The sequence below is a fragment of the Phaseolus vulgaris genome, chromosome 8, assembly GCF_051622355.1.
Source record: "Phaseolus vulgaris cultivar YP4 chromosome 8, ASM5162235v1, whole genome shotgun sequence".
In the NCBI taxonomy this organism is placed as follows: domain Eukaryota; kingdom Viridiplantae; phylum Streptophyta; class Magnoliopsida; order Fabales; family Fabaceae; genus Phaseolus; species Phaseolus vulgaris.
In genome coordinates, this window is record NC_143505.1 from 61,006,415 (window position 1) to 61,032,699 (window position 26,285).

Sequence of the window (26,285 nt, forward strand, 5' to 3'; positions counted from 1 at the left end):
GACAATTCATAAGTCGACATCAAAGACAATTTATATATATTTTTTAAGAGATGTTTTAAAATTAAAATTACGAGGGATCACAAACTTTCAAAACAAACGATATTTAAATTTGAGATTGGAACAATAATTTCTTATCTTTTCAACTAAAAGATCTTGATTGTAGGTTTGTTTTGATACTGACAATATAATCTTCGTCTTGCAATTGCTCAGAGTGAATAAAAGATTATATCAACGAAATCGATTATAAATATCTTTCTAGCTTTATGGGAAACTTATTGTAATGAACCATTATTTATGATTTGCATGTTAAAAAAATAGGCTAGCTTAGTGATTAAACAAAAAACTGGTCTATTAATTAAATACATAAGAAAATTAGTTGTTTGAGCTGTACTTGAGGGTTTCCTGTTTTTCTCAAGTCATGTGATGACTGATGAAGTGACAAAGATGTGGTTATCTTGTTAAAAAAAGGTAGTTGAAAATGTTTTTATGTAATTGGAATATTTAATTAAAAACTTTGTGGAAGAAAGTGTGATATACTTGATACCAAAAGAAGTGCCAGGTAATGTTTGATAGAGGCAGCTGCATATTTAAAGGAAAAAACAGACGAGGAGTGTTCAATTTGATTATACATCTGTCATGATTCTGTACGTACCATCATCTAGCCAAGTGTACAGAAAAAACATATGACCCCATGGTAATCAACATTCTAATACATTTGTTATTGGAGGTTAGCTTTGGATGAGGTGTTCTCTATCTTTTCTTCGATATTCTTGTTTGAGATATATTCATTATATTATATTTTTTACTCTAATTTAATTTTATTAAATTGATTTATAAAATAATGTTTGTACTCACTTATATACGTAATACTAGGTAACCTAATAAGTCTAACAAATTTTTGTTAGGATAGACTATAATTGGTTATGATATCATTCTTTTTCATCAGCAAATAATAAAATAATTAAAAGGGATACTTCAGAGGTATCCCAACCCGTTTACAGATAAAGAAAATGATACCTATCTATATCTAGACTCTGTGCACCACTTCCCTTCCTAAAACTACCAACCAGGGACCATAAACACCTAGAGGAGGGATCATAACCTAGATGACTTTAAACCTAACTTAATTTTATAAAACCAATTTATAATGTGAGGTATTCACTCATTTATAAATTATGAAATATTTTTAGGATTTATGATTTAAGATTTATGATTTAGGGTTTAGGGTTTATGGTTTAAGATTTATGGTTTAGGGTGGTTCAGGATTCAATGTTCATTGTTCATTGTTTAGGATTTAAGATTTAAGGTTTAGAATTTAGGGTTTAGGATTTATCTCTAATCTATATGACTCTCTAACAATAGGATGATTAAATTAAATTTTTATTATTTAATAATGATTTGTAAATATTTACCCAAGAATACTCGTTCTCGTTAATAATATTAATAAGTGTTCTGTATTATTTGAAAGGTTTGGACATTGGTATGTCCATAGTAGAGCATCAAAGAAAGAATATAAGTTTGGCATCTCTTCTAAAATGGTTGATTTGTTTATTTGGTAGATGCATCCTTCTAGATAAGAATATTGAGAAGAATATCTATTCATGTTTATTATCACATTATGGCTTCATCGTGCAAACATTTGGCCAGTCATAGGCACTGCTGTATTGTCATTGTGGTTAGTTTTTGGAGTTAAATTAGAGAATATTATTTTACTTTTGGGATACTAATATAAATTTCTTCAAATTTTGACGGGTGTTTTCGGTGAAAATATGATCAATTAACTATCTTAATTAAAAAATTACATATAATTGTAATTTTTTATTTATTTAATTCATCACATTCTACAACTTTAGATATATAATAATTTTTACGAAATTTTATCGATTAAAAAGGAGCATGACCAATTTCAGTGTGTAAATTAAAACTTATATTTATGATTATAAGAATTTTCAAAGAAAATAATATTTAATTCAAAACCAGAATAATTAGGTTAAACAATAAAGATTAATTGAAACAATTTGGTTGAAAATAATAATTATAAAAAATGCGTTTAAAATTGAAATAACATAACAAACATACGTAAAACAGTTACATAAATTATAAATTGCATGAAATGGACTTGAATGGAAATATAAATCTAAATTTAAATACAATGTCATAAAAGTTATCAAAGTGAAAATAAAGTAAACAACTTTAAAGAACTCCTAACACTAGTATAAAATAAGATAAATATTATATAATGTTTTTTCCATCCAATTTTAAATTTTAAAATTTTATATTTTGATAAAAAAAATTCAGTGCACACACGTGTTTTATTTCATGGAGGGATGGTGAAGTTGGTGACAACCAAGAGCTGGTAGGAGTGAGTTCTTTTTCTATGGCTACTTTTAAGGGATATGATAACTTGTAATCTCTGACAGCTAATAATAATATAAGTTTTTTTGTCTTTTCTCTGTTCTATAAACATGAAGACCTTGCGTAGACCTATTTTGGTATTCTTGTGGGCTCAATTTACCTTGGAATGTTTCTTCCAAATCTCTTTTTCGGTAAGATGCTATCTTTTTGGTTCTATGATATTTGTATAACAATAGGGAATTGGATTTGATTGCCTTATAATAAGTCTCAAGGCAAGCCAATCCAATTTGTTTGGCCAGCCCCACCAATTACCTAACTAATCACCAACTCTAAATTATATTTCTTCTACTTCGAACTTCGATAATGTGAATTTTGATTCAGTTAAATGTATGGTATTCATTTATTTTTAAGTTGAACTATGCTTTCTTTTCTTATTTTGATTGATGTTTCGACCCTTTTAATTAGTCTGTCATATTGGGAAGTTGTTATGTGGGTGGTGTCTAAGGTTTGATAGAGGTTCTTGTGTAGTTTGATTGAGTGTTTTTTTCAAGGTTTTTTTTTTCTGCATAAGGGTTGAAATCACCCTTGAAGTGATTCACATTTATTTATTTTTATTGCTAATAAAAAAAATCTTCAAATAATTTAATAGTATAATGTACAATTTTTACATTCATGCTTACTTTAAAAAATCAAACACCTTTTATAAAAATAAATATAAAAATATTAGAAGTTAGGTTTAAGTTTGAATCTTTCTCTAAGACCAATTTATAAGGGAGGATTGTCTCCACTAAGAATATTAAAAATTAATATTATCTCTAGTCAATATCACGTCAATGTATGGATATCTCGTGACTAGATATTTATGGATGGTTTAACAATAATATGATGATAAGTGATACAATAAGTCTAACAAATCTTATTAGATTAAATTTTTAACATTATATTAGAATTCTTCATCTTATAAGTCAATTTTGTGAGAATGAATTAAACTTAAATTCACTTTCTAATTATCATAGTCTATCATAACGAAATTTATTGAATATTTTGTGTTACTTTTGTGTTACTTGTTTAATGGAATGGTTGTTCCATAAATATATAATTTCATACTCAACATATTGAAGATCTCACGTTAATTAGAGATAAAATCAAATTTATATATAACTAGAGAAAATTCTCATCTGATTTTTAAAGAAAAGGGTTTTGCAACTCACTTCCGAATACAAAATATTTTGATCATGATTAAATTATTTCGTTAATATTTTCAGATTTTATAATAATATATTGGTCTTGTGTGCAAGCAAAAGAGAGAAGTCTTGTGTGCAAGCAAAGTCCATTGAATAACCTAGAATGTGTTTGTTTGAAGTTATTTTGTCATATTTCTGAAGATGTATTAATAGAAAATATGCTTTCTATGTTTGTTAGCATTAAGAATTTTGCTGAACATAATTCTAAGAAAAAAATAACTTGTTTGTTTGGAAGCACGTGTTATGTTTTGGAGGACCATGTCATAGTATGTTACAAACAAACACATTTTACATACGAACCAGTTTTATGCAGCGGCATCCAATGTACACATCGGACATAACTTAATGTTTGGCTGAGATTGAAAAAAATAATTTGTACAGTAAATGCAGATACCATCATAACTTCATATTAACCATCCATTACAATCAGCATAATATCTTGGAAGTTTATTCAAAATTCTTCAATTTTCTAAACTAAAAAACAAGGCTCATGATTTTCATTTAGAAATATTACTATATTACTAAATTACTAAAAATACTAAAATATATTATATTAATATTACTTTAATACATTATATTAATATCATTCTAATAACATTAAACTATATATTTTTATTTTTGTTAATTTTAATTTATTGTAGATGTTTATCATTCTTTGTATATATATATATATATATTCATACTATGACATATACATTTTTGGATTCTTTTGAAACTATATTTCAGAAACTAGTTTTTAAATCTTAACGAAATAAAAAGTTTCATAACATATATAAAAAAAAAACCGAATTCATAACATAGTTTGGTTACTTTAAAACGTGCATGCTATATATCATATATATTTATATTAATACATATTTATAACTTGAATATCATTCTGTTTCTTTAAAACATTTATTAATATCAATTAAAAAATACATAATTCAGACTTTGTATTGGTTCATAATATGAATATATTTGAATTCCTATTATTTAAAGTAACACTAATAATGTTCGTTTATAAATAAAATAAAATTTGATTAGATTAGATAAAAGATAAAAGATAAAATTATACTAATTGGATAGAGATAATTTTTTTTAAAGTAGCATGCATGTGAGAAACACATGCAGTGAAATAGCATAAGATTATGATGAGTTCAGCAGAGAAGAGAAAAAGGGTTTTTGACAGAAATCAGAGAGAGATGGAAGCATCGGTGAATGTGGTGGAGAGAATCTTAGGGTACAAATTCAGAAATTGGAAGCTTCTAGAAGAAGCACTCACTCATTCATCTTTCACGGAAGGTGTTTCTTACGAGCGCCTTGAGTTCATCGGAGACCCCATTATCAGTCTCGCCATCAGCAACTACCTCTTTCTCGCCTACCCGCAGCTCGATCCTGGCCACCTATCTACCCTCCGCGCCGCCAACATCAGCACCGAGAAGCTCGCCCGGGTCGCCGTCCGCCACGGCCTCCACCGCTTCGTCCGCCACAATGCGCCGGCCCTCAGAGACCAGGTCGAGAGGTTTGTGGACGCCGTCGCCCTAGAGAATCACTCCGTCGTGGCGCACGGCGGATCCGTCAAGGCGCCCAAGGTCCTCGCGGATATAGTCGAGTCCGTTGCCGGAGCTATGTACGTTGACGTGGGATACGACCTGGAGGAACTATGGAAGGTGCGTATTGATTTTTTTTTTTCTTAGAGGATGATGAATGATGACAATTTCTTTTGAGTTTTGAAATTAAAATTTAGGTGATCATCTGGTAAGGTTTTACATTGTTTTTCGCTGTTCTTTGAATCAATTGAGATGATAAAGTGCGAAGAATCATGATCTTTATGAATAGTTTTTGGACGAGGTTTTCATGTTGGTGAAGACAGTGATGGCTTCAAAATCTTCAAAGTTGCATTTGAAATCAGTTTTTTAGATGCTTTTGTAAAATTCAAGATGTTGAAAAATTGATTTCTTGGATTTTGATTATGATTTTGACAGAATTTCAGAGGAATTTTGGAACCAATAGTGACACCTGAGGATTTGGAGCAACAGCCCCAACCGGTGACGGCATTATTTGAAATATGCCAGAAAAGGGGGAAACATGTTGAGATTAAACAGGTGAGAAACGAAACAGAGAGCATGGCGAATGTGTTTGTTGATGGAGAGATTATTGCCTCTGCTACCTCTGTCCAGAAGGATCTGGCAAAACTTGAAGCAGCAAAGATTGCTTTGAATAGATTAGCATATCTGGTTCCTCGGACCAGTACGAGACCTTGCTGCAGTAACATGAACTTTTATCCTGACGAGGATGGGAACATGATTATTGAAGGAGCCAAACATAGACTACATGAACTCTGCGAGAATAAAAAATGGCCTAAGCCAGTGTATAGGTACTGTTTTTTAAGATGATTCATCAAATGAGTAACATTGATTTTCATGTGTGAAACTTTTGACATGTTGACTAACTCTGCAATGCCTCACAGGATTGTGAAGGATTCGGGTCCCTCTCATGAGAAGAGATTTGTTTGTGCTGTTGAGATAACTATTGAAGAAGAGGAACGGATCCTTCAAATGTCTGGCTATGAAAAATCTAGGGTGAAGGATGCTCAGAACACTGCTGCTTCATTGATGCTTATGGCCTTACTTGGACAGTAATTAATCACACACAGAATCAAAGTGTTGTTGTAATTTTTGTGGGGGTGTCTCTTCCATCTCCTATTGGAATCTCTTAGTGTCTTCTACTGTAATCTTTAGACATTAGCTAACTTAAGCTTCATTTAAAAATAGGGGCCTCTTTGAGGATATTTTAGCAGTTTGTTTGGAAATTGTTTTTGATAATCTTGGTTGTAATTTATGAGTCTGAATATTAGTTCTTACAAATACCATTATAATCTTGGCAGATACCAATTTCAGTCTCTCTTTCTTTACTCCTTACTATTTAAAGTCATAGAAACAAAGAGATATAATCTTCATGTTTAGGAACTGAATGGTAAATTTATTAAATTAGCGACTAAATAAATAATTTTACAAAATTGATAAAAGAACTTAAAATCATTTAAAAGAGTGCTATGAACTGAATAATGAAAAAATGTAACTGAAATTGACAAATAATTTGCTGAGACCTAAACTATTTTTATGGTTTAAACACAACTAATTTGTGAACCAAAACTTGTAATGTTTTGAGTATAAATATTCTTTTAAGGGGATTTGTTAAAATTTTATAAATATTTAATAAAAGATATAATACTGAATTTATTAAGATTTTAAAAATTTATACTTTATCTAATACTCCATATGAATTCAAACTCTTAAATTAATATTATAATATAAATAAAAAGTAGTTTTAAGGAGAGAAATAGTAAGTATTATTTTATTGAAAATATAAGAAAAATGAATTATTAATTAAAAATAAAAAGGATGTGATGTGAGTAAATAATTTCTCCAAGTATTATAAATATTACCTTAAGATGTCATTGCTCTCATTCCCATGAGATTGTGAGATTAGATGTTCATTTGTTTACATCAAGCGCGGAAAACTTAGATCCTTCCTACCAAATTTTCATTTTCAATAGATATCCGAGAATAAATACCATTCAATGTTCACTCACAGCAAGTTAGAAAATTTCATGACAGTAAGCAAAAAATTAAAATATTTTTTTCTCACGACACCATCATGTGATCAAATCCTCCTCCACCTTGAAGTGCAGGAACTCGATTGACTCCGATATTGTGAAGCAACTGCTGTAGCCACCTCCTTGCTGTTGGGTCTTCCTGCATGCATAAAATCAAACCAATATAAAAATACTAACAGCATAAAAGTATGAATCATCATCATCCCTTCATAATACCTGCTTTATGAAGAAGAAAGCAAACATTACTTTATAATACCTGCTTCTAATCTTCTATTTACTTAATAGAGTCACTCAAATCATATTGATTAAATAAAACTTTTCAACTTACACGAAGGCAACTACTGAATGTAGCGTCTCTTAACATGTCTGGGAGACAGGTTCTCAAGGCCTCGCAAGCACTGTTTTGAAGTGACCAAAGTTTTATTAGAAACTTGGGAAGAGAACACAAGGTCAAGGCAGGAACACTTAGAACACTAGAATGATTATAACAAACCTCTGGTTATCTGACAGACGAAGATAACAACGAATAATATGCTTCAAAAGACGGCATGATGGTTGCTCTACAAGAGTTGCCACCATGTTTCCCAAAACTCGACCCACTGCATAAAAACGCTCTGCTGTAGTGCAAATATATTTCAAACCAATTTCGTCCAACAGAATTTTTTGAACTATAAAGGTTGCAACCTGCAATAAATGGAACTTTCATATTATACACAAATTTTCCTGTATACAATTGTTTGATAGACATAGGAGAGGATCACGAGATAGGGGCAAAAACAAACATGTGACTCAGCATTTACTTACTGAACACCACCAAACAAAATACAAGAGTGAAACTCTCAAGTAAAAACAAGATCAGTAAACTTAACCGTTTTTGACAATTCACTGCCCATTTCCATACTGCGCAAGCACAGCGGAATAATCTCTGTTGAAAGAAGAAAACTTATAACTTCTGTATCGTCAACCTGGTGAAATAAAAACGAAAAGGAAATCAAACACATGACAAGAAAAAGTATAAATGTACCTATGGCGAGCAACAAAGACAATATTTTCATCTCACTAGAGAAATAAATCACTTGAAGGAAAAATTTTATTCTCTGAAAATAGTGATGAACTCGTCCTAACAAGCTGGGTTGTATGTTAACAGGAAAGTTAACAGAAATAACTGAAAATATACATGAACATTAGAAGACAAACACAACTAATTATTTGTGGCAACAACACTAATTAAACGTCTAATTACTGTTTTTCAGAAAGGCATTAGTTGAGGTTATTGCAATATATATTTTTTTATGGCTTTGTGACAATACTTTTACTAATTGAAATTCTTCACCAACAACAGCAATCAACAAGGAGGTAATACGACATTACCTTCACCAAGGCACCAATGACTCCTAGACTGGTAAGTCTCAAATACTCAAATGGCCTCGACTTACTTGTTGTATTAAGGAAGGGATACAGATATAGAGGTATATGAGCTGCAGATGAAACAAGGTAAGTGAAAAGACTGATATATTTTTTCTTTTAAGTGTTAATTATAATGGACAAAAACACTACTGAATTAGATAATGTCAAAGGAATCTCTTTACATATAAATTAGAAAAAAAAAAAAAAACAGAAGAAAAACTACAACATGCCTTCCACTTCAGCCCAAAAGTATGACAGTATACTGGAAGTAAAACAAGGACGACTAACTACTAAGAGCCAGTGGTATGACCTATAAACTGCGTGACAGAGAAGCTTCATTTCCTAGCAAGAATAAGTAGAAGTCCTATGACAAGATAGACAATGTTAAGAAAGAGTTTGCATTTAAAATTTAAGCACATGATTCTGGTTTATACCGAACTTTTTTAGATTATATATGGTCTAACCATCATCCAATAAATTTTATAGTTTAACATTATTTTAATTTTAATTGTTTAGCAATTTACCATATCCTATGGCAGTTTTAAAATACAGGGAGGATAAGATATCATGAATTGAACATATACTATACGAAAGCAAATGTTTAGAATAACATCAATAAAAAAAATGAAAGCCTTTATTATTCTTGGAAATATACTTGGAGGACCCTCCTTGAAAGAAACACTTGAATAATCCACAAAATGATGTACGACTTACACAATTCATAATAGCCAATATACTATTATAGAGCTGATGCCTTGGTGATTAAGACTTTACCACTTTTGAGACACCAATGACAAACTCTAGTAATATTGATTGAGTGTTCAAAACATGAAACACAAGCACATCATAATACCCAATTTTCTAGTAAACATCCTCCTTAATTTCTCTCTAAAAATTTGTATTATGAATATTTAATTTTAAAAACTTGTGGTATGACATATTTTTCCATTTTTACTCCCATTCCAATGTCTTTCAAGGTTTAGACTTGAAATTCCAAAGGTAATAATGATTGGTTTATGCATGATGTTGGTTAATATTGACTCCTATTGGTTTCTTATGCTTTCTAAAATTTCTGTACTCCATGAAGGATGAAAACTTGTTGGCAGAAGGCTCTTAACACTACAAAGATATGATTTAAAAAGTCTCTCCCATCTTCGCCAGGGTGATAGATGAGCTGATGGTTTTGGTAACACTTTATTTTTAATAAATTGGATTTTCTTTGGTTTGTTGCTTTACCTGTTTATTTTTGTTTTTTTTTTTAAATCGTTTAGACCTCCCAGAGTTTAGGCTTTGTTTGGTTTACTCTTTGCATGAATTTGGTTTGGTCCCCTTATGCTTCTTGTATCTTTTTCTTTTTTGTTCTCATAGATTTTTCATGTGAACTTGGTTTGGTTCCCTCATGCTCCTTGTATTTTTTCTTTCTTGTTCTCATAGATTTTTCATGTGGTGACATGTGATTGATGAAACTTTAAGATGAAAACCTAATTAGGATATCACCGTTTCATTGATATCTAAGTTGATTTTAAATCATAAGTAAGGAGTTTAGGTTGAGCCTTAATTAATACTATCCCTATAAGAAAGATTTTAGTCTCATTTATAGGAATCCTCACTCTAGCCGTCACTCCATCATACATGTCTCTGTAGCCTAGACGTGATAACTTCAAATTTCTCATCTATTTGGGTGACATATTTAATATCAAGTGCAGCAATGACTGAGCTCATGAACTTGGATTCTAGACTCGAGTACTTTTTCCCATTCCAAGTATTACTCAGCAAGCATAAACTAAACCTCAACACGAGCATCCCTTAGTACTTGGCCAAAAAATTCTTATATTGGGTTCAAACCAGCTCATATTGAAAAACTCCTTAAGATAACTTTCATAAAATAAAATCAAAACATATCACTTGTTCCATCACTAATAAATAATGCTAAGTTATAATTAGAATACCATTACCATTTAGGAATTGCATCCTTGTATCAAGGTGAGACGCCACACACTAAAAAAATCCATGGGTAAAAGAGACGTGTTAGTAAGAATGCATTGAACAAAAGGAGAAAAAGACCGGACATAGTATACTTTATGTGACTGGAGTTTTTCAGGGTTTAAAAAATATTTGAAACTTATTAAAAGTGTGTCGAACTGTTGAAAATGAGATATACAATTTGATAGAACGTGATTATCTCAATTCTCACCTGAAGAAGAGCAAGAGCATTGCAGACTCGATTTGATTGTGCTGGAGTGAGGTTTGGTGGTGAAATAACAGGGTATATTGAAACTATTTCCTGGAAGAAAATAAGAGAATTAAAAAATAACATAAATCTAGTAAGAGGTGAGCAAGCATTATTTCATTTAGAAAAAAACTAAAAAAAATAAGAACATTTTGATGCTCTTCATGTTTTAAAAAATGTTTTCAAAACAATTTTACACTAATCACCAATCAATTTATCAACCAAAATTCAACTTTAATCAAAATTGAGAATTAAGATTTACACAATTCACATTCTAAAAACGTAGTGGTTTTACTTTACAATTTTCATGTAATAATGACTCTTAACACAGAATATTAACAGAGGATATTTTACAAAGCACTCTGAACAAAAAATAAAAATCCCAAGATGAACAGTATGAAACAAATTTAAAAAGCAGCTAACTATTCGAAAATACTTATGAATCACGATTCAATGCTGTCAAATAGCAGTTACACCATAACAAAGAGTTTTTGGCCCCCTCCTCTAAGGCCGTGCAATAAGCCACAGTGACATGTTCATGTGGTGGAATTTTGGCCTTCCGCCATTTATAACCTTGCTCTTGAAAGTCCAAATTCTAAAGAAATAAGGTCTAACTAACAACATTGATATAATAATACATAAAATACGCGAAAGAATACAGCAGAAAAGAAAGCCAAGTGATAAGGAATACGTAACGGTAATGCAAGTCACTCAGAGCATACCTGCAAAAGTGCCGCCATAGTACCAAAAGAATTCCACAACAACGGAGCGAGATCCTGAAATAACTCTCTCTTCTAATATACACACAGAACAAAAAACGAAAAAAAAAAAGAAAAAAAAAATTAGTTAAACCGCACGAGTTTTGAAACGACGAAACATGAATGAATACATGCACGAGATAGAGACATAGATAGATAGATAACAGAAATATAATTCTTCCATTATCAATGCTTAGCATGTGAACATAGCGAAACATCATATTTAGAAGAAAAGAAAAACAAAATCCCTAACGAACGCGGCGTTTGGAGTGGTTGAAATAGTTGGAGTGAAAAAACAGGGGAAACAGATGAAATTGGAATTGGAAAATCGATTGAGCATACCTTGGAGAGTTCATGAAGTGCGTTTTCTCGAAGATCAGGGTTGCTGAGTTCGAGGACGAGATGTTCGACAGACGCCATTCTACGATCCTTTGTTGCAGAGACAGAAGGAGCTCCAAAGGACCCACCACTCATTGAGATTGATTGCGGCAAATTCGCCATTGACTAACTCAGAGTGAGTGTGCAATGTTGTGTGTGTGGGAATGTTGCGAGTGAGACGTTTTCTTCCTCTGATGCCAACTTCCTTGTTATTTATGTGCGTATGCGAAGCAATGGTGCGTAATGGAAGGAGGCAGAGACACATGTTTTGCATGCTACAAAATGCTAACGCCTGTTTCTCTTGCACCCTTCCACTATCAGTTACATTATTCTAATAATTCCAATCGACACTTTTTTTTTTTCATTTTTATAATTAAAATATACTTTATGCCAACAAAATTGGACTTTACTTTTAATTTGTGCAAAAAATCTATCATTAATAACCATATATGTCTCTAATTTAAAAAAATAAAAATAATAATCGTTCATTGTCTATTCAGAATATGAACAGTTTGACTATATTAACCTTTAAACTTTTTTTTACACACTAAAAATTATAATGGAATAATTTTTTAAAATTGTAACCTATGTAATAGAGTCATTTATAGACAAAAAAAAAATACATAGAATCTCAATTTTTAAAATGTAGGACACAAATCTATATATTATATAATTATAAATTATATACTTATAGACACGAAAATACATAGAATCTCAATTTTTAAAATGTAAGACACAAATCTATATATTATATAATTATAAATTATATAAATTGAAAATAAAAATTTATGTGTATAACTATATTTCAATTTTTTTTTTAAAAAAATATTTTTCATAATTAGTTCAAAATGATTTATTCCTTATTTTTTAATCATAATAAAAATTTATACAATAAATTTGAATTTTAAAAAATTAATGTATTTTTTTTAAATTGTATTAGAACTGTGTGATAGAATTGTAAAAAATCCAATAAATAATTTTTTAAAATTGAACACTTCATCAATATGTATTTTATGAGAGTCAAAGAAATGTGTCCAAACTTCATAGTAACCTGTGGAATCCGGTATTATTACTAAAAAAAATGATTTCTCAAGAATAATGGTGAGGAAATATTACTTATAGAAGCTTATCCTATGTATGGGTGATTTAAAAAAAAAAAAAAAAACTACTAAGTATAATATTTACACTCTACATCATTTTTTGAATGACTAAGAATATATATAGTATGCAACATATTTATTTCCAAAAATATCATCTGTTTTTTATAACAATAATTATGCAACTATGGATGTAAATGGGAGGATTTTAATTACATAATGTTTTTGCACTAATAATAATTTGATATTACTAAGAAATAGTGGTAAGAGAATATTAATTAGAGACTGTTTTAATTAAAAATTATTTGATTATTAATCCAGACTTTTAAAAAACGACTTAACGGTTAATATTTCAATACGTTTAATTTATTATTTATGCTGTTAATATTTTATTATTATCACTCCTTCATCCTGCCCTGTAGCGTGGTTTTTTTCCACGTTAAAGGAAAGAAAATCATTTTTTATTATTTATGCTCATTTTTTTTTTCCAATTACTTTTAGACTCTTTTATTTATTATCAGTTAACGGTTAGATATATCTTCTCATATATATTATTAGTATTTATTGGAATAAATTATAAATTTATACTCATAATAATATAAGTGTACAAATAATAAAATATATATAAATAATAATAAAAAAATGTATACAGTCGCGAGAACGAATGTGTGTTTTGCTAGTTATAAAAAAATAAATAAAAGAAACTAATTAGTTAAGAAAAGAATATAAAAATCTCAGGTATTATCCAGAAATGAATAATGTACTTCATTGTTTAAATTTAAATAAAACTCAATGAAATATCTAAAAAAAACACAAAAAAAGTAATAGACATTATTAATGGAGGCAACATTATTTGGCAATTATATTGAGTTTTGGTGGCTGCTCCTCCTGAATTTGTTCTGTCTGGTTCTGGTTCTTGTTTTGATTCTGTTTCTGCTTGAGCATGAAGAAGCGAATCCAGGTGTAAACCTCCAAGCCAAAAGCGATGGCACCCAGAAAAGCAAGATTTCCAATGTACCCCCACTTCCATTCAACACCTCCTTCCAAAATGCGAATTCCTTTGAATATGTTTATGATTATGATAGCAAACAGACCATAACCAAGAAAATGATGGTACATGTTCCAATACTTTCTGTAATCGTCCGTCATCTTTGGCTTTAACCGAAAAGCCAACATCTGAAAATCAATAACCAAACTTCTCTCAACATCACTGTGTTCCATTTCTACGAATCAATCAATGCATGCAATGAGAATCAACACGTAAATACGTACTCAAATAATGTCTTAATCAGATTCAGATTTGTGGATAATAGTTATAGGTGGAATGTAAAGACATAAGAAGATATTTAAAAGCGGCAGATAGAACATATAAGATTTTATACAATAGTGCAACTGAAAGCGTGATCATGGGTAGTGAATAAAGTTCGATGGATAACTTTTTCACTGATTGGTGTTTTGAGCCACTAGTTTGTATAAAATCTATAAAAAGTTACTAGATTTTTTAATTATGGATAGAAGGATTTGAATGAGTTTTGTAATGATTTATATATACATATGAATATGTCACAGGCTAATATGTCACAGGCAATGTTAGAATAAGAAGGTTATAAAGAATTTTGTATAAGAATTGAGGTATTTCTGAAATATCTATTATTTATTTATTTATTAATAAAAAATAGTCAAATAATTTGTTAGAATACAATTATACTAAATGCGTTTAAAACACTTTTAAAACATGTTATTATTAAAAAAAAAATCATTTTGTTGTTTGTGGAATGTTTGATGTCGTCTTGGGTAGAAGAAGTAATGTCATTCATGACAAAGAAAGTGAAAAAGCGAAAGGTTGTTGTGATTAAAATGAAAACAAGAACTTAAACTTTACAATAGAGGGAACCCTTGTATAAAAAATTAACACAAGTAAGTCTAAAAAGATAGCAAACTAAAAAAGTTAAGCATGTATGTAGCAGTTTGTTGTTGGTGCAATCATATGACATTAATTAAATATTTAAAAGCTAAACCTAATTACTAAGGAATGAATCCACAAGTGGACTAAGGATGAGGCAAAGGCAATGAATGAGATTAAATTATAAAGAGAAATAATACCTGAATTGTGCTAAAGACGAAAATGAGAATGGCATAAGTACGATGATCGTGGAAGGTGTAGTATCTAGAAGAATGTCCGAGACTTAGCCCAATAGCCCATCCGGTGGTGCCAACAAGAAAACCAGTTAATTGGCAACCAATGTGAAGGTTAAACCACAGTGGCTCGCATTTGAAAGGAAACACCCGAAAGTACCTTGCAATTATAATCCCAATCGGCAACAGGGTTCCCCACCCTATAATGTTTATCACTCCATGTATCTATATTTCAAACAACATACCCAACCATCACAAATAATAAATATATATAATACCAATCTCTTCATTTGTGTAACAATATTATTAAAATATTATTAAGCAAGCATTCAATTATAAGTTTAACTCAACTCGATAAAATTAGAATAGTTACTTATTGGTAAATTAGAATAGTTACTTATCGGTTCTTAAATGATGTGTATGTATTGAACATCAATACTTGTAAGACACGTATGACTGAAATCCAATTCAACAATTTTTTTGTTGAACTTCTGAGAATTATAACACGGTTCTAACACAATTTTAAAAACGAAAAATACATTAATTTTTTAAAAACCCAAATTTATTATATAAAATTTTATTATAATTATAAAAATAAAGAACAAATTCTTTTGAACTAGACATGAGAAACATCTTTCTCCTACAAAAATTTGAAAATACTTGTGCACATAAATATTTATTGTCAATTTATATGATTCATAATTATATAATATATAGATCCGTGTCCCATGTTCTACATTTTAGAAATTATAGGTTTATGTAGTATAGACACTAATACGGACACTACATAGATACATATAATATCTAAAATGTAGGACACGAAAACACATATCTATATATTATATGAATTATATATATTAACAATAAAAATTTACGTGCACAAGTCTCTTTCAATTTTTTTGTAATATAAAGATGTTTCTCATGTCTGGGTCAAAAGGATTTCTTCCTTAATTTTGTAATCATAATGCAAATTTATACAATAAATTAAAGTTTTTAGAAAATTAATGTATTTAAAGTTGTATTAAAATCATGCTTGAATTATTAGAAATTTAACAAATATTTATTGAATTAGACATTTTACCAATATATGTCCTACACGAGTGTAGATAATAATACGTGTATCCAAGACAGACACATCATTTAAAAAGAATGTTGGATCCTCATAATTATACGCATCTCAGTGTGTCTAGTGTTTCTATCTAGCTTATCTGTTATGAAATATGTGTGACAAGAACAATTAGGTAAAGCGAAGAAAATACATAATTCTCACCGATCTAAGATAACTCCGGTACTGTCCAGTGCTACGGCCGTTGCTATCAGTCAAGTCTATGACCTCTGTGCTGTCGACGTTCCGGAGAGTTGTTGGATGTCGATGGGGATGCCCACCTTCGATACCATACCCAACTTGCCACACATGGTTCAGCCTCGTTACGTTATACTCTTCAGAGGGAAGCCTCAATCTAACATACATCGTGTGCATGTTATCAGCCTCTTCCTCAACCGACTTACTCACCACAATTCCAATTTTCGACGGCAGAAGATTGCACCCGTTTCTGATCTCCTTCGTAATGTTGTACGTGTCCACACTCCACGTTCCATCGGACCGTTTGACGGCCACGATGGCTCTGGTCCCAACCATCTCTGGTCTCTTTCCGGGGTTCACTCCCCACCCTATCCACCCTTGTTGGGTTTGGAGTGTGGCGCCGAACAAGATGTCCACCACGGTGGAGTTGTTGCCGGAGAAGTTGCCGTGGAGGTTCCATGCGAACTCCGCCCCCAGAGTGCGCAATCTCTTGCAGTCTGAGATGTTCTTTTTCTGGGCCAGTTTGAAGAATGCTTCAGTGCAGGCTTGGGAATTTGCAGCGAGGGTGAAGGAGAGAAGGGTCAGTGTGAAGATGGTTAATGGCAGTGACATGTTTTGTTGTTGGTTTTTCATGTTTTTATGTTGTGATGTTGGTGTTTTTGTTGCGATGTATAGAGATATATAGAGATAGCTTAAAAGTTGTTCTCTTTCTTCATGATGGTGTTTGTTACCAGTGGATTTGGTTATGACGTGACTTCTTCAAGTTGGGTACGGTCACTTTTGGTCTTCAAGTTCTCTTTTATCCTCTTTGGTACCAGGGACATGCTTCCTAAAGAGGATAAGAATTTTGAAAAGAATTATTACAGGTTGAAAACACAAGACTAAAAACACACTACTGAATTGCTTTCTGGTATACTGTAAGTGCTAAAACTACCATAATAAGAAATAATCTTTTAGTGTAATGTGAGCTTGTGTAAAGAGATAGAGAAATATTACTTTAACCCTGTTTACAAAGTTGATGTGAAAATTGCACAATAGCAAGTGACTTTATTAACCCAATATTATAGTATTAAGAAGGAGAATTTAAGCATAACATAACCTTTTATAAAATTGTTTCCATTTAATAAAATTTTTTTATTTTGAATTTGTCAATCCATAGGACGGATTAAGTCTAGAGTTGACCGAAATTATCACATTCAAGCGGAGTACTTACGAGCTAATAAAAGGTTAAGCAATAAATACTGCATTCTTAATTACAGGTTAAGTCCTTAATCAGGCCTAATAATGAAAGGTCTACAATAATTATATAAATAAACACAGATATCAAATAATCATGTATATATGCAATCATCTGGTACTAAATACTGAATGTCGTGAGTGTCGAATGCTGAAATTTGACTTGAGTATTAGAGTGTCGTTTGCCGATATCATCCGAGTCCGAACTTCACGAAGAGGAGGAGTGAAAGAACGAGAGTGCAGGAGTTCGTTTGAGAGGAAGGAATGAGGTGCAAACTGACCGAAAAGTGGTTCAATAGTTCTTTTGGTTCCAACTCCGTTCGAAAACAATTTATAATCGATGTGAGATCTCGTGTTAATTAAGTATGATATTACAGTTCAATTTTTAGGTTAGTAAGGATCGATTAAGCTGTGCTGATTCAGCTTAATTAGCAGTTTCATATTTAAACGTTGCTTTGGTTGGCTATAATGTGTAGAGAAAGTTTGACATAACTTGAGTGAGCTTGAACTGAAACAGAAGTGAGTCTGCAATAAGACCCTAAAAGCAATGTGACAACTCGTGTATTATGCAATATCATTGCTTTAAAAAAGGATAAACTAAATTTAGCACAAGTTGGAACATATGCTTACGTGATATGCAGGAAATTCCCTTCGTTCACTTTTTGTCCGGAGTTATCACACTCCTCTTCTTCTTACTTCCTTTCTTATTCTTATATTCCTTACTTTACAACTCAGTCACTCGTATTTGTTTCATCTCTTCCATGGAAAGTTTGCGTTGCAATACACAAAAACAACCCATTATTAGCCTCACTCACTACATTGTCACATTAACGATTTCTTTATCATGTTCATTTTATAAATAATTATAGAAAGATGGGCAATATATAAATAAATGCAAAACATTAGTGTATATATATAGATGTAGATAAATTAATCATGGAGTATTTTTTATAATTAATTATCTTCGTTTTAACACTAATAAATACGTTTAATGTTTTATAAAAATAACGAATTTTAGTATTCTTCTAAAATTTTCTACGGTTTCAATTCCCGTAAATTTATTTATATCATTACATCATTACAGGAATATATAATTTTTTTAGTAATATATATTATGTAAAATTATTAAAAAATTCTAATGTCATTGTTGTCACTTGTAAACATATTTTCTATAAGCATAAGAAAACATTGCATCTTTTGTTTCCTTTAAAACATTGCATCTTTTGTTTCCCTTAAGCATCACTCTCCTTTTATTTTTTTTTCAAGCATCATCGCCTTCTTCTCTCACGTGCCACCATTCTTCTCTCCTTTTATAAAAGTATTATAAAAGTAACACATTTTACATCAATTGCATTAATGTTGAAACAACTCCATTTTGTACATAGATAACATCTATATTAGTTTTGGTTTACTATTAATATATTAATTAATTATTTGCGTGTGATTGTAGTGTCAATAACTAATTGGCATTAGATAGAATGAGTTTATTTGATTTTTTTAATAAAATAATAACTTGGGAATTGACATGGATGAAGTTATTTAAAAGAAATAAAAATTAGTGATTACTATCTCTTTCTATACTAGCACATTGCTTCCCTTTACTATTTATATAACATTTTAGAAAACCTTTCTGAAAAAACATTAGGCAATCCTTTCAAGCGTTTAATAGACAATCCAATTCCATCAAAAAATTACTAGATCCTCTCTCTCCACCTCCCCATGCTTTGTTTGTTTAATCAACTAAACTAACTAATGTTTGTTTAGCCAACAAATAATATAGTAATAATTTGGGTTGTTCCAAAACTGATGAAATGTGGCACATGATGCGTAAATTGTTTCTGCCCTCATGGCAATTATAAATGAAAAATCAAAACAGCACACTGCTTAGAATAATGTACAATTGGACCAGGATCCTCTAGAGTTACAAAACAACCGCACTCCTATGGCTTCTATTATATCTATGTCCATTACCACAGAATCCGAAGTAAACTGAAATACATTAAGCCAACGTACATTCATTGTCTAATAACAATGAAATTTAACTCTGTATGATATCTAATTAAACGTATAACAAGAACATATGCGATCATGCTCAACAACAAAAAATCATTCTTTTCAGCACATACACGAAGCATGTCCATGTTCAAAATCTTCTGTTAAGGTTTTGCAAGGAAATGAAATTGTCTGAATGTGAATTGTCTCAGCAAACAAATCAGTTTTCAATTTCTTTCATGCATAACATCGAACACTTGATATCGTCACAGGCTCTACGAATGTCTTACAATAACTATCACTGACTCAATAATCCAGTGTAGTCCAAAACCGAATCTGCACAATAACAAAATGCAACTAAACAAATAGTGCTTATAAAATTCCTTACCCGAATAAAGAGAAAAACCTCTTGTCAATAGAGTTTTGCCACGCTCACTAACTCAGCATATGCTGTGAATTGAAACAGAAGGCGATAGGGTTTGAGATCAATTGATTCTCTTTGTGAGAGAAGTTGCTACTGAAGCTCGTTACTGTTTGTCAGCTTCCCAGATGAAATAATAAGTGTTAGTCAACCCTTCAGCACAATGTGCTTCAGGTTGTGGTGCACAAAGGAAACGATTCAAACTCAGCTTTGCTGTTCATAAATCTGCATATAAGTTTCTGATAGTGCAACCAAATGAGGAAGTGTTTCGGAGACATGCAAATCCTGCATCTCATACCTAAAGAAACAAGGTCTTAGTCCACGTCTTTGTTGTACATCCATACATCCATTCAAATTTATGGGGATTTTTTATATTATTGAGAAATAGAACTTACCATAGTTCTTCAGATTTGCGCTGCACAAATACCCGGTACAAACCCTCACCAGGTTTGCCATCATGAACAACATTAGCAATTAAATCATATTTAGATCCCAATTTCTCATTTTCTTTTGGTGTTGGCAAGGGAATGTAATCCTTCAACTCCAAGTTCTTCACAGGAAAGTTGACTGAAGCAAATATAGGGTGAAGTTAGAAGTATGTGGGTGTTAACATGAACAAATTACAACACATTGCACTATAAATTCTTACCTAATGTAGGATTCTTTTCCACAAAAAAATTATTCTTAGTAAACCGCCGCATGTGAAGAATCATATACTTAGGCAATCTAGTAACACGATATTTCATCCTTGCTATATGAGGACGGACCACCTCTGTGATAGTTTCACCATCAAACTTCTTCAGTATGTTAAAGAGTGGAACCTAAAAATCAAGCTTTATCAGGCAAGTAGGAAAAAACAGACAGATAGAACTTCAAAATAAAAAGCTATAAACATAAAAACCAAAACTCAAGTTCACAAGTGGAAATGTGGAATTCCAAATTGAACTAATTATCCTTGATCTAAAGGGAACTCTAATATTTTTACTTTAAAGCTTTACATCATTCCACCTAGACTATACTACAATGTTAGGGGGTATGTAAAATAATTACAGGTGCATTTTAAATTCATAAATCTTGAGTAATTAAAATGTACACAAAAGATATGACTGGTTTGTGGGGAGGAGAGTAATTTACCCCATGGTATTTGCAGATATTTTGAAATGGATGCATAAACCTACCCTATAAGAAGATGGGAACTTCAACTACAAAATACAAAGGGTGTACAGGTGGTTCAAAATAGATAAATGAGTGTACAGAAAAGGTATTCAAAATTTGTCTCCCTAGTCATTTTTAGTGTTTAAAAATATTCTTTGAAGTTTTCCGACAAGGAGAAGAATGACTATAATATTGTATATAGGCTTAAAGAAAAGTTGTAAAATAATTGGAAGTTGAAAGCTCGTGACGAGAATCAGAACAAGTGGAGATCAACCAAACAAGGGTCCTCTCATGGAAAGGGATTTTATTGGAACTAGGACAAAATACAACTAGGGGCATGTATACTCATGGGAGTGTGTAATGGGGAATTTCAATTACTTTAAAAGAAACAAAGAATACGGTTCTTACTAACATTTCACAGAGCAAATAAGATAAATCATTTTATACTGACCAATGACCATAACATAATGCGTTAACAATGAAAAAAGAGCAGTTATTACAGTAGAGTCATGGCTTTCATTCCATAAAAATGTGTGGATCATGCTGCTCATAAAATTATTCTACACACTCATAAAAGTCATGGACAGTATTAAGTCTGTATAGTTTGAATGCAACCGGAACTTGAAGGTTATTTCTTGTGTCATGGACCACAAAAAGTCATTGGTCAGTGTCGGATGTATTCTTTGAACTATGAATTTTCTTCTATCAAATTAGCCAATTTTTTGTCAAGATCAATGCAAGTAGTGAGTAATGCTGAAAATAACCATTATCAATGCAGAATTTAGATTAGTCATTGAAGTCTCCTAAATTAAAATATGCATTACATGAAACAAAATGTATGTGCGTATAGGTGAGATAGTAAATAGCATATTGGCAGCCAAAATGCAGTCCACAGCACATAGCATAAGAAACAGCCAACACAAAGGACATGATGAAAAAATAAGATAAATTTACTGTATAGGATGTATAAAAAAGGCAAAATCAGTCAAGTAAATCTCACAAACTATTTATTTTGCTCTTAAATAATGGTTTAAAAGTTACAATAAGTTACCTACAAGCATTGATGTTAAAACATCCTTCCGTAAATGAATATCCACAATTTTCTTATTTTTACAAGGCTCTCGGATATAACAATCACAGACAAAATAACAAGATTTAAACTTCAACTTAGATCCCCTCGATGTAGGTTATATCATTATCAACTATAACATCTCATGCAGCAAAGACAATAGCATTGGTGGAACAGTACCTGTGGTATTATATTTTTTTCCATCACATCCTTGAAAAGAGGAGGTGGTGGCAAGTCCAAACCTAACATTAGAAAAGGCATTTTAGAAGTTTCTTTGACAAATGCATGTCGCTCATTTACCCCATCCAAAAGTTTCTCAGCATTGTTCTGGTTTTCATTGTTTTCTTTCTTATCAATGGCCCCTTTGTTAGGAATCTCTTTCACAACCTCAAGTTCACCCTGCAAGCACAGTAAAAACAACAAACACGACTAGTGGATAGCTGCAGCCAGCAACAGCATGTCAACCAAAAGAAAGGAAAATTAAGTGGACGAAAAAGAACCTGAAAACAGTCATAGATTATGCTGTTATTCTTTTTTGATGTCTTAAGATCTGCATGTAGTGTATTAAGCAGCCATGACATGAACTCAACTGGGTCAGATTGTGCACCTATCCGAAACCTTTTCTTACTGGCTTTCATCACTGCTTGTAGAAACTCATGTGGACTGACCTATTGGCACACATATTAATGGACAAGTCACCATCAAATTCTAATAATATACCATACAATGAATTTATCAGAAACAAACCTGTCCTTTGAAGTTTCGTGCATGCCATACTTTCCTAGTGAGCTCACCAAATCGATGAACAAGTGGAGATTTACAGTGTTGATAATTTTCAGGGATGAGGAAAAAATTCCTCAAGGGGGTAACTCTCATTAAGGATTGAATTGTTACATTCACAAAATCAGTCTCCTTGATATTATTAAGTCCCACCTGAAAAAGTCATAGTATAAAGTGTAAATGTAGGCCATAAAACACCTAACAACCTTTCTATAACATTAAAAATACCATTTTTATATGTGTGAAAAATATACCATTCCAGGAAGGTAACTAGAACCATCAAGTGCCCTAGACCACTGCTTATTTTTGTCAAGTTGTTCAACTTCTTTTGCAGTGAGTCTGCATATAGAGAACTGTATGAATGCCCGTAGACCATGCTTTTTTAATAGACAATGAATATCATTTAAAGAATTCAAGGTAATGAAAACATAAAATAGCATGAAATCATAATCGATAATGATGATGGCAACTTAATTAAGGATGCATAAATGTTTCTATGTGATTCTTAATTAGAGAAAAATTTAGGCTTGATCTTTCATGGTGTCAGGATAAAAATATTAACTCATGACACATAATACAAAGCACAAATCAATTAGCACTAATTTTGAGCTACCAGGTAGGATAAAAATCACTTTTCTAGGGAGACAAATGGTAAATAAATAATCTAACCAGCTAACAAGTGACACACATTGTACAAAAGATTATAATATCAACATAGTCACCAGCCGACAGCTGATGACCATAGAAACAGAAAGATGTTGCTAAATTTTTTCTGCAGCAAGCACAGCCAAATAAAAAATTAGAGTAACCTTGGATTTAAGACATGCCGAATGTCATCTAATGAAGGATCATTAATTTCATAACCATCAGGAAGACAGTAGACTTTTTCAGTGCGGAGATTGATATAAACATGGTGCCCAGCTTCCAGACTATGTGTATATGCATGAGACTTCTTCCCTCTCCCTTGGTAATACTTCCCACAAACCAAACATGCATACACATTTAAATTTGATAGGGAGACAGAACAGAATTTTTCAAAGTCAAAATCCAAAACCTGCATGCATAAATGTCATAAAAAATCAGACATGCATGAAAACAAGTAAAATTACTGTCAACAATGGACAAAATAAGTAAAATACCTGTCTATTAACAGTATCAAGATAAGGACAATCCTTCCGAACCTCAACCTGACGATTGTTTCTTCCACTAAATAATTGTGAATCATCTTCTTTATCACTATCATCAGCCTCTCCGTATCTATGCCCATTGTGCTGGGACCCATCATTCCTCATCTCATTAATAGAACCCCTTTCCCTTTGAACATATTCTTCCTCCTCGTCAATGTCAGCATAATTATTAGCCAACCCAGAAAGTGGATTCGCAATGGAGACTGGAGGAGGAGAGGATAAAGAATCCTCATCCAGCTTCTGCCTTTTTGATTCATTATCAAGCCCTTTATCCTCTACTCTATCAACAACTTCCCTTTCCCTTTTTGATGTCATGTTCTCTCCAAAAGCAGTTTGAAATCAATAGCAGAGAAAAAATCTTAGTTAAAGGGTCAATTTAGGATGTTAAACTTCAAATTCAAATCACCTACAAATATAAACACTAATAGAAAGAAAAAAATAAGACAGATGGACAGCAAGACAACAAAATGTTAAGTTTCTCTCTTATCTAACCAAAGGGCCGCAATAAGACAGTGAAAAGAAGCTAAAAATGCAGTGACTACTCACTACAACCACATGAATAGTATCTGGTATCAAATATTATGCCTAACTTGTAGAAATTTGATGGTCAGTATCTCCCAATGCGCCAATTCAATCAAAAAGTGACTAGATCTTTTCTCTCTACCTCCCCTCTTATTTACAAGCAAGATGCCTTATTTATTTAACCAACTAACCTAACTAACTAATTAATGTTATCTATCTGTATTTGTTTAACCAACACGTAATAAAGTAATCATTTGGACTGTTCCAAAACTGATGAAATGTGGTCACATAACGCGTAAATTGTTTCTGCCCTCATGCCAATTATAAATAAAAACCGAAACAGCACACTGTTTAGAGTGTACTATTATTGGACTAGGATCCTGTAGAGTTACAAAACAACTGCACTCCTTATGGCTTGTATTATGTCTATATCGGTTGCCACAGAATCCAAATTAAACTCTGAAAAATGCATTAAGCCACCGTATATTCATGGTCTAATACCAATGAAATTTATCTCTGTAGGAAACCTAATTACACATATAACAAGAACACATGCATATCATGCTCGAGAAAAAAAATATCACTCTTTTCAGCACATAGGCATACACCAAGGATGCCCATGTTTAAAATCTTTTCCTGTTAAGGAGGTTTTGCAAGGAAATGAAATTGTCTGAATGTGAATTGTTCCAATAAGGAGAGAAAAAAGTCAGGCTTCAGCAAACAAATCAGTTTTCAATTTCTTGCATGCATACCTTCAAACACTTGATAGGCACAAGAAGAAAAACATTAGGTATTCCAAAATAAATCGTCGTCACAGGCTCTACGGCTCTGTCTTACAATAACTACTAGTGAATCAATAATCCAAAACAGAATGTGCACAATAGCAAAATGCAACTTAACAAATGATGTTTATAAAATTCCTAACCCCAAAAAAAAGAGAAAAACCTGTTGTCAGAACGTGTCATAAACAAGGGAAAATTAGCATATGCTGTGAATTGAAACAAAAGGCGATAGGGTTGGAGACCAATTGGTTTTCCTTGTGGGAGAAGTTCGTTTATGACTGCGAGCTTCCGAGATGAAAGAGTTTTTCGGAAGGTCCTAGAAGAAGTGTTAGTGAAAACTGAAGAAGGGTATTTATGGGTATGGATTTATTATGTTAGATAAACTGAGAATTTTCAAGGTTGACTGAGAGGTTAAAATTATTTTGAGGTTAAAACTATTTGAAGGTTGAATCAATGCTTTGAAGTAAAAAAAAAAACATCAATCAAATCTTTGTCCACTGAAATTAATGTCATTCCTCTTAAAATAGGAATTTTTTAAGACTATACACCATTTCTAACCATTTTAACTTCTATATTTTATAATTACTTTTCCGTAATTTTTATTTTTTTTAATTTAATAAAATATTATTCATAAT

General features: G+C 31.6%; 4 protein-coding genes across 4 annotated transcripts; 1 reads left to right on the forward strand and 3 right to left on the reverse strand.

Moving 5' to 3' along the window:
* Window positions 1-4,705: 4,705 nt before the first annotated feature.
* On the forward strand, window positions 4,706-6,472 carry RTL2 (RNAse THREE-like protein 2). The gene is made up of 3 exons (XM_068632256.2): window positions 4,706-5,248; window positions 5,564-5,955; window positions 6,049-6,472. The coding sequence occupies exons 1-3, from the start codon at window positions 4,727-4,729 to the stop codon at window positions 6,218-6,220; spliced, it is 1,086 nt and encodes a 361-aa protein (XP_068488357.1). The 5' UTR covers window positions 4,706-4,726; the 3' UTR covers window positions 6,221-6,472.
* A 629-nt stretch (window positions 6,473-7,101) lies between these two features.
* On the reverse strand, window positions 7,102-12,260 carry LOC137827265 (uncharacterized). Its single transcript, XM_068633543.2, has 9 exons — window positions 11,935-12,260; window positions 11,557-11,628; window positions 10,799-10,888; window positions 10,560-10,602; window positions 8,569-8,675; window positions 8,067-8,162; window positions 7,691-7,881; window positions 7,526-7,595; window positions 7,102-7,336 (listed from the first exon to the last, which is right to left on the reverse strand). Exons 1-9 carry the CDS (start codon window positions 12,091-12,093, stop codon window positions 7,226-7,228), a joined length of 939 nt encoding a protein of 312 aa, XP_068489644.1. The 5' UTR covers window positions 12,094-12,260; the 3' UTR covers window positions 7,102-7,225.
* A 1,548-nt stretch (window positions 12,261-13,808) lies between these two features.
* Window positions 13,809-17,278, reverse strand: LOC137827266 (cytochrome b561 and DOMON domain-containing protein At4g12980). Its single transcript, XM_068633545.1, has 3 exons — window positions 16,474-17,278; window positions 15,171-15,428; window positions 13,809-14,243 (listed from the first exon to the last, which is right to left on the reverse strand). Exons 1-3 carry the CDS (start codon window positions 17,137-17,139, stop codon window positions 13,917-13,919), a joined length of 1,251 nt encoding a protein of 416 aa, XP_068489646.1. The 5' UTR covers window positions 17,140-17,278; the 3' UTR covers window positions 13,809-13,916.
* Window positions 17,279-19,546: 2,268 nt separating this feature from the next.
* LOC137824463 (uncharacterized) lies at window positions 19,547-25,995 on the reverse strand. Its single transcript, XM_068630114.2, has 10 exons — window positions 25,814-25,995; window positions 24,299-24,666; window positions 23,969-24,213; window positions 23,414-23,498; window positions 23,127-23,312; window positions 22,880-23,047; window positions 22,560-22,778; window positions 20,805-20,976; window positions 20,551-20,722; window positions 19,547-20,453 (listed from the first exon to the last, which is right to left on the reverse strand). The coding sequence occupies exons 2-10, from the start codon at window positions 24,659-24,661 to the stop codon at window positions 20,360-20,362; spliced, it is 1,704 nt and encodes a 567-aa protein (XP_068486215.1). The 5' UTR covers window positions 24,662-24,666; window positions 25,814-25,995; the 3' UTR covers window positions 19,547-20,359.
* Window positions 25,996-26,285: the final 290 nt, after the last annotated feature.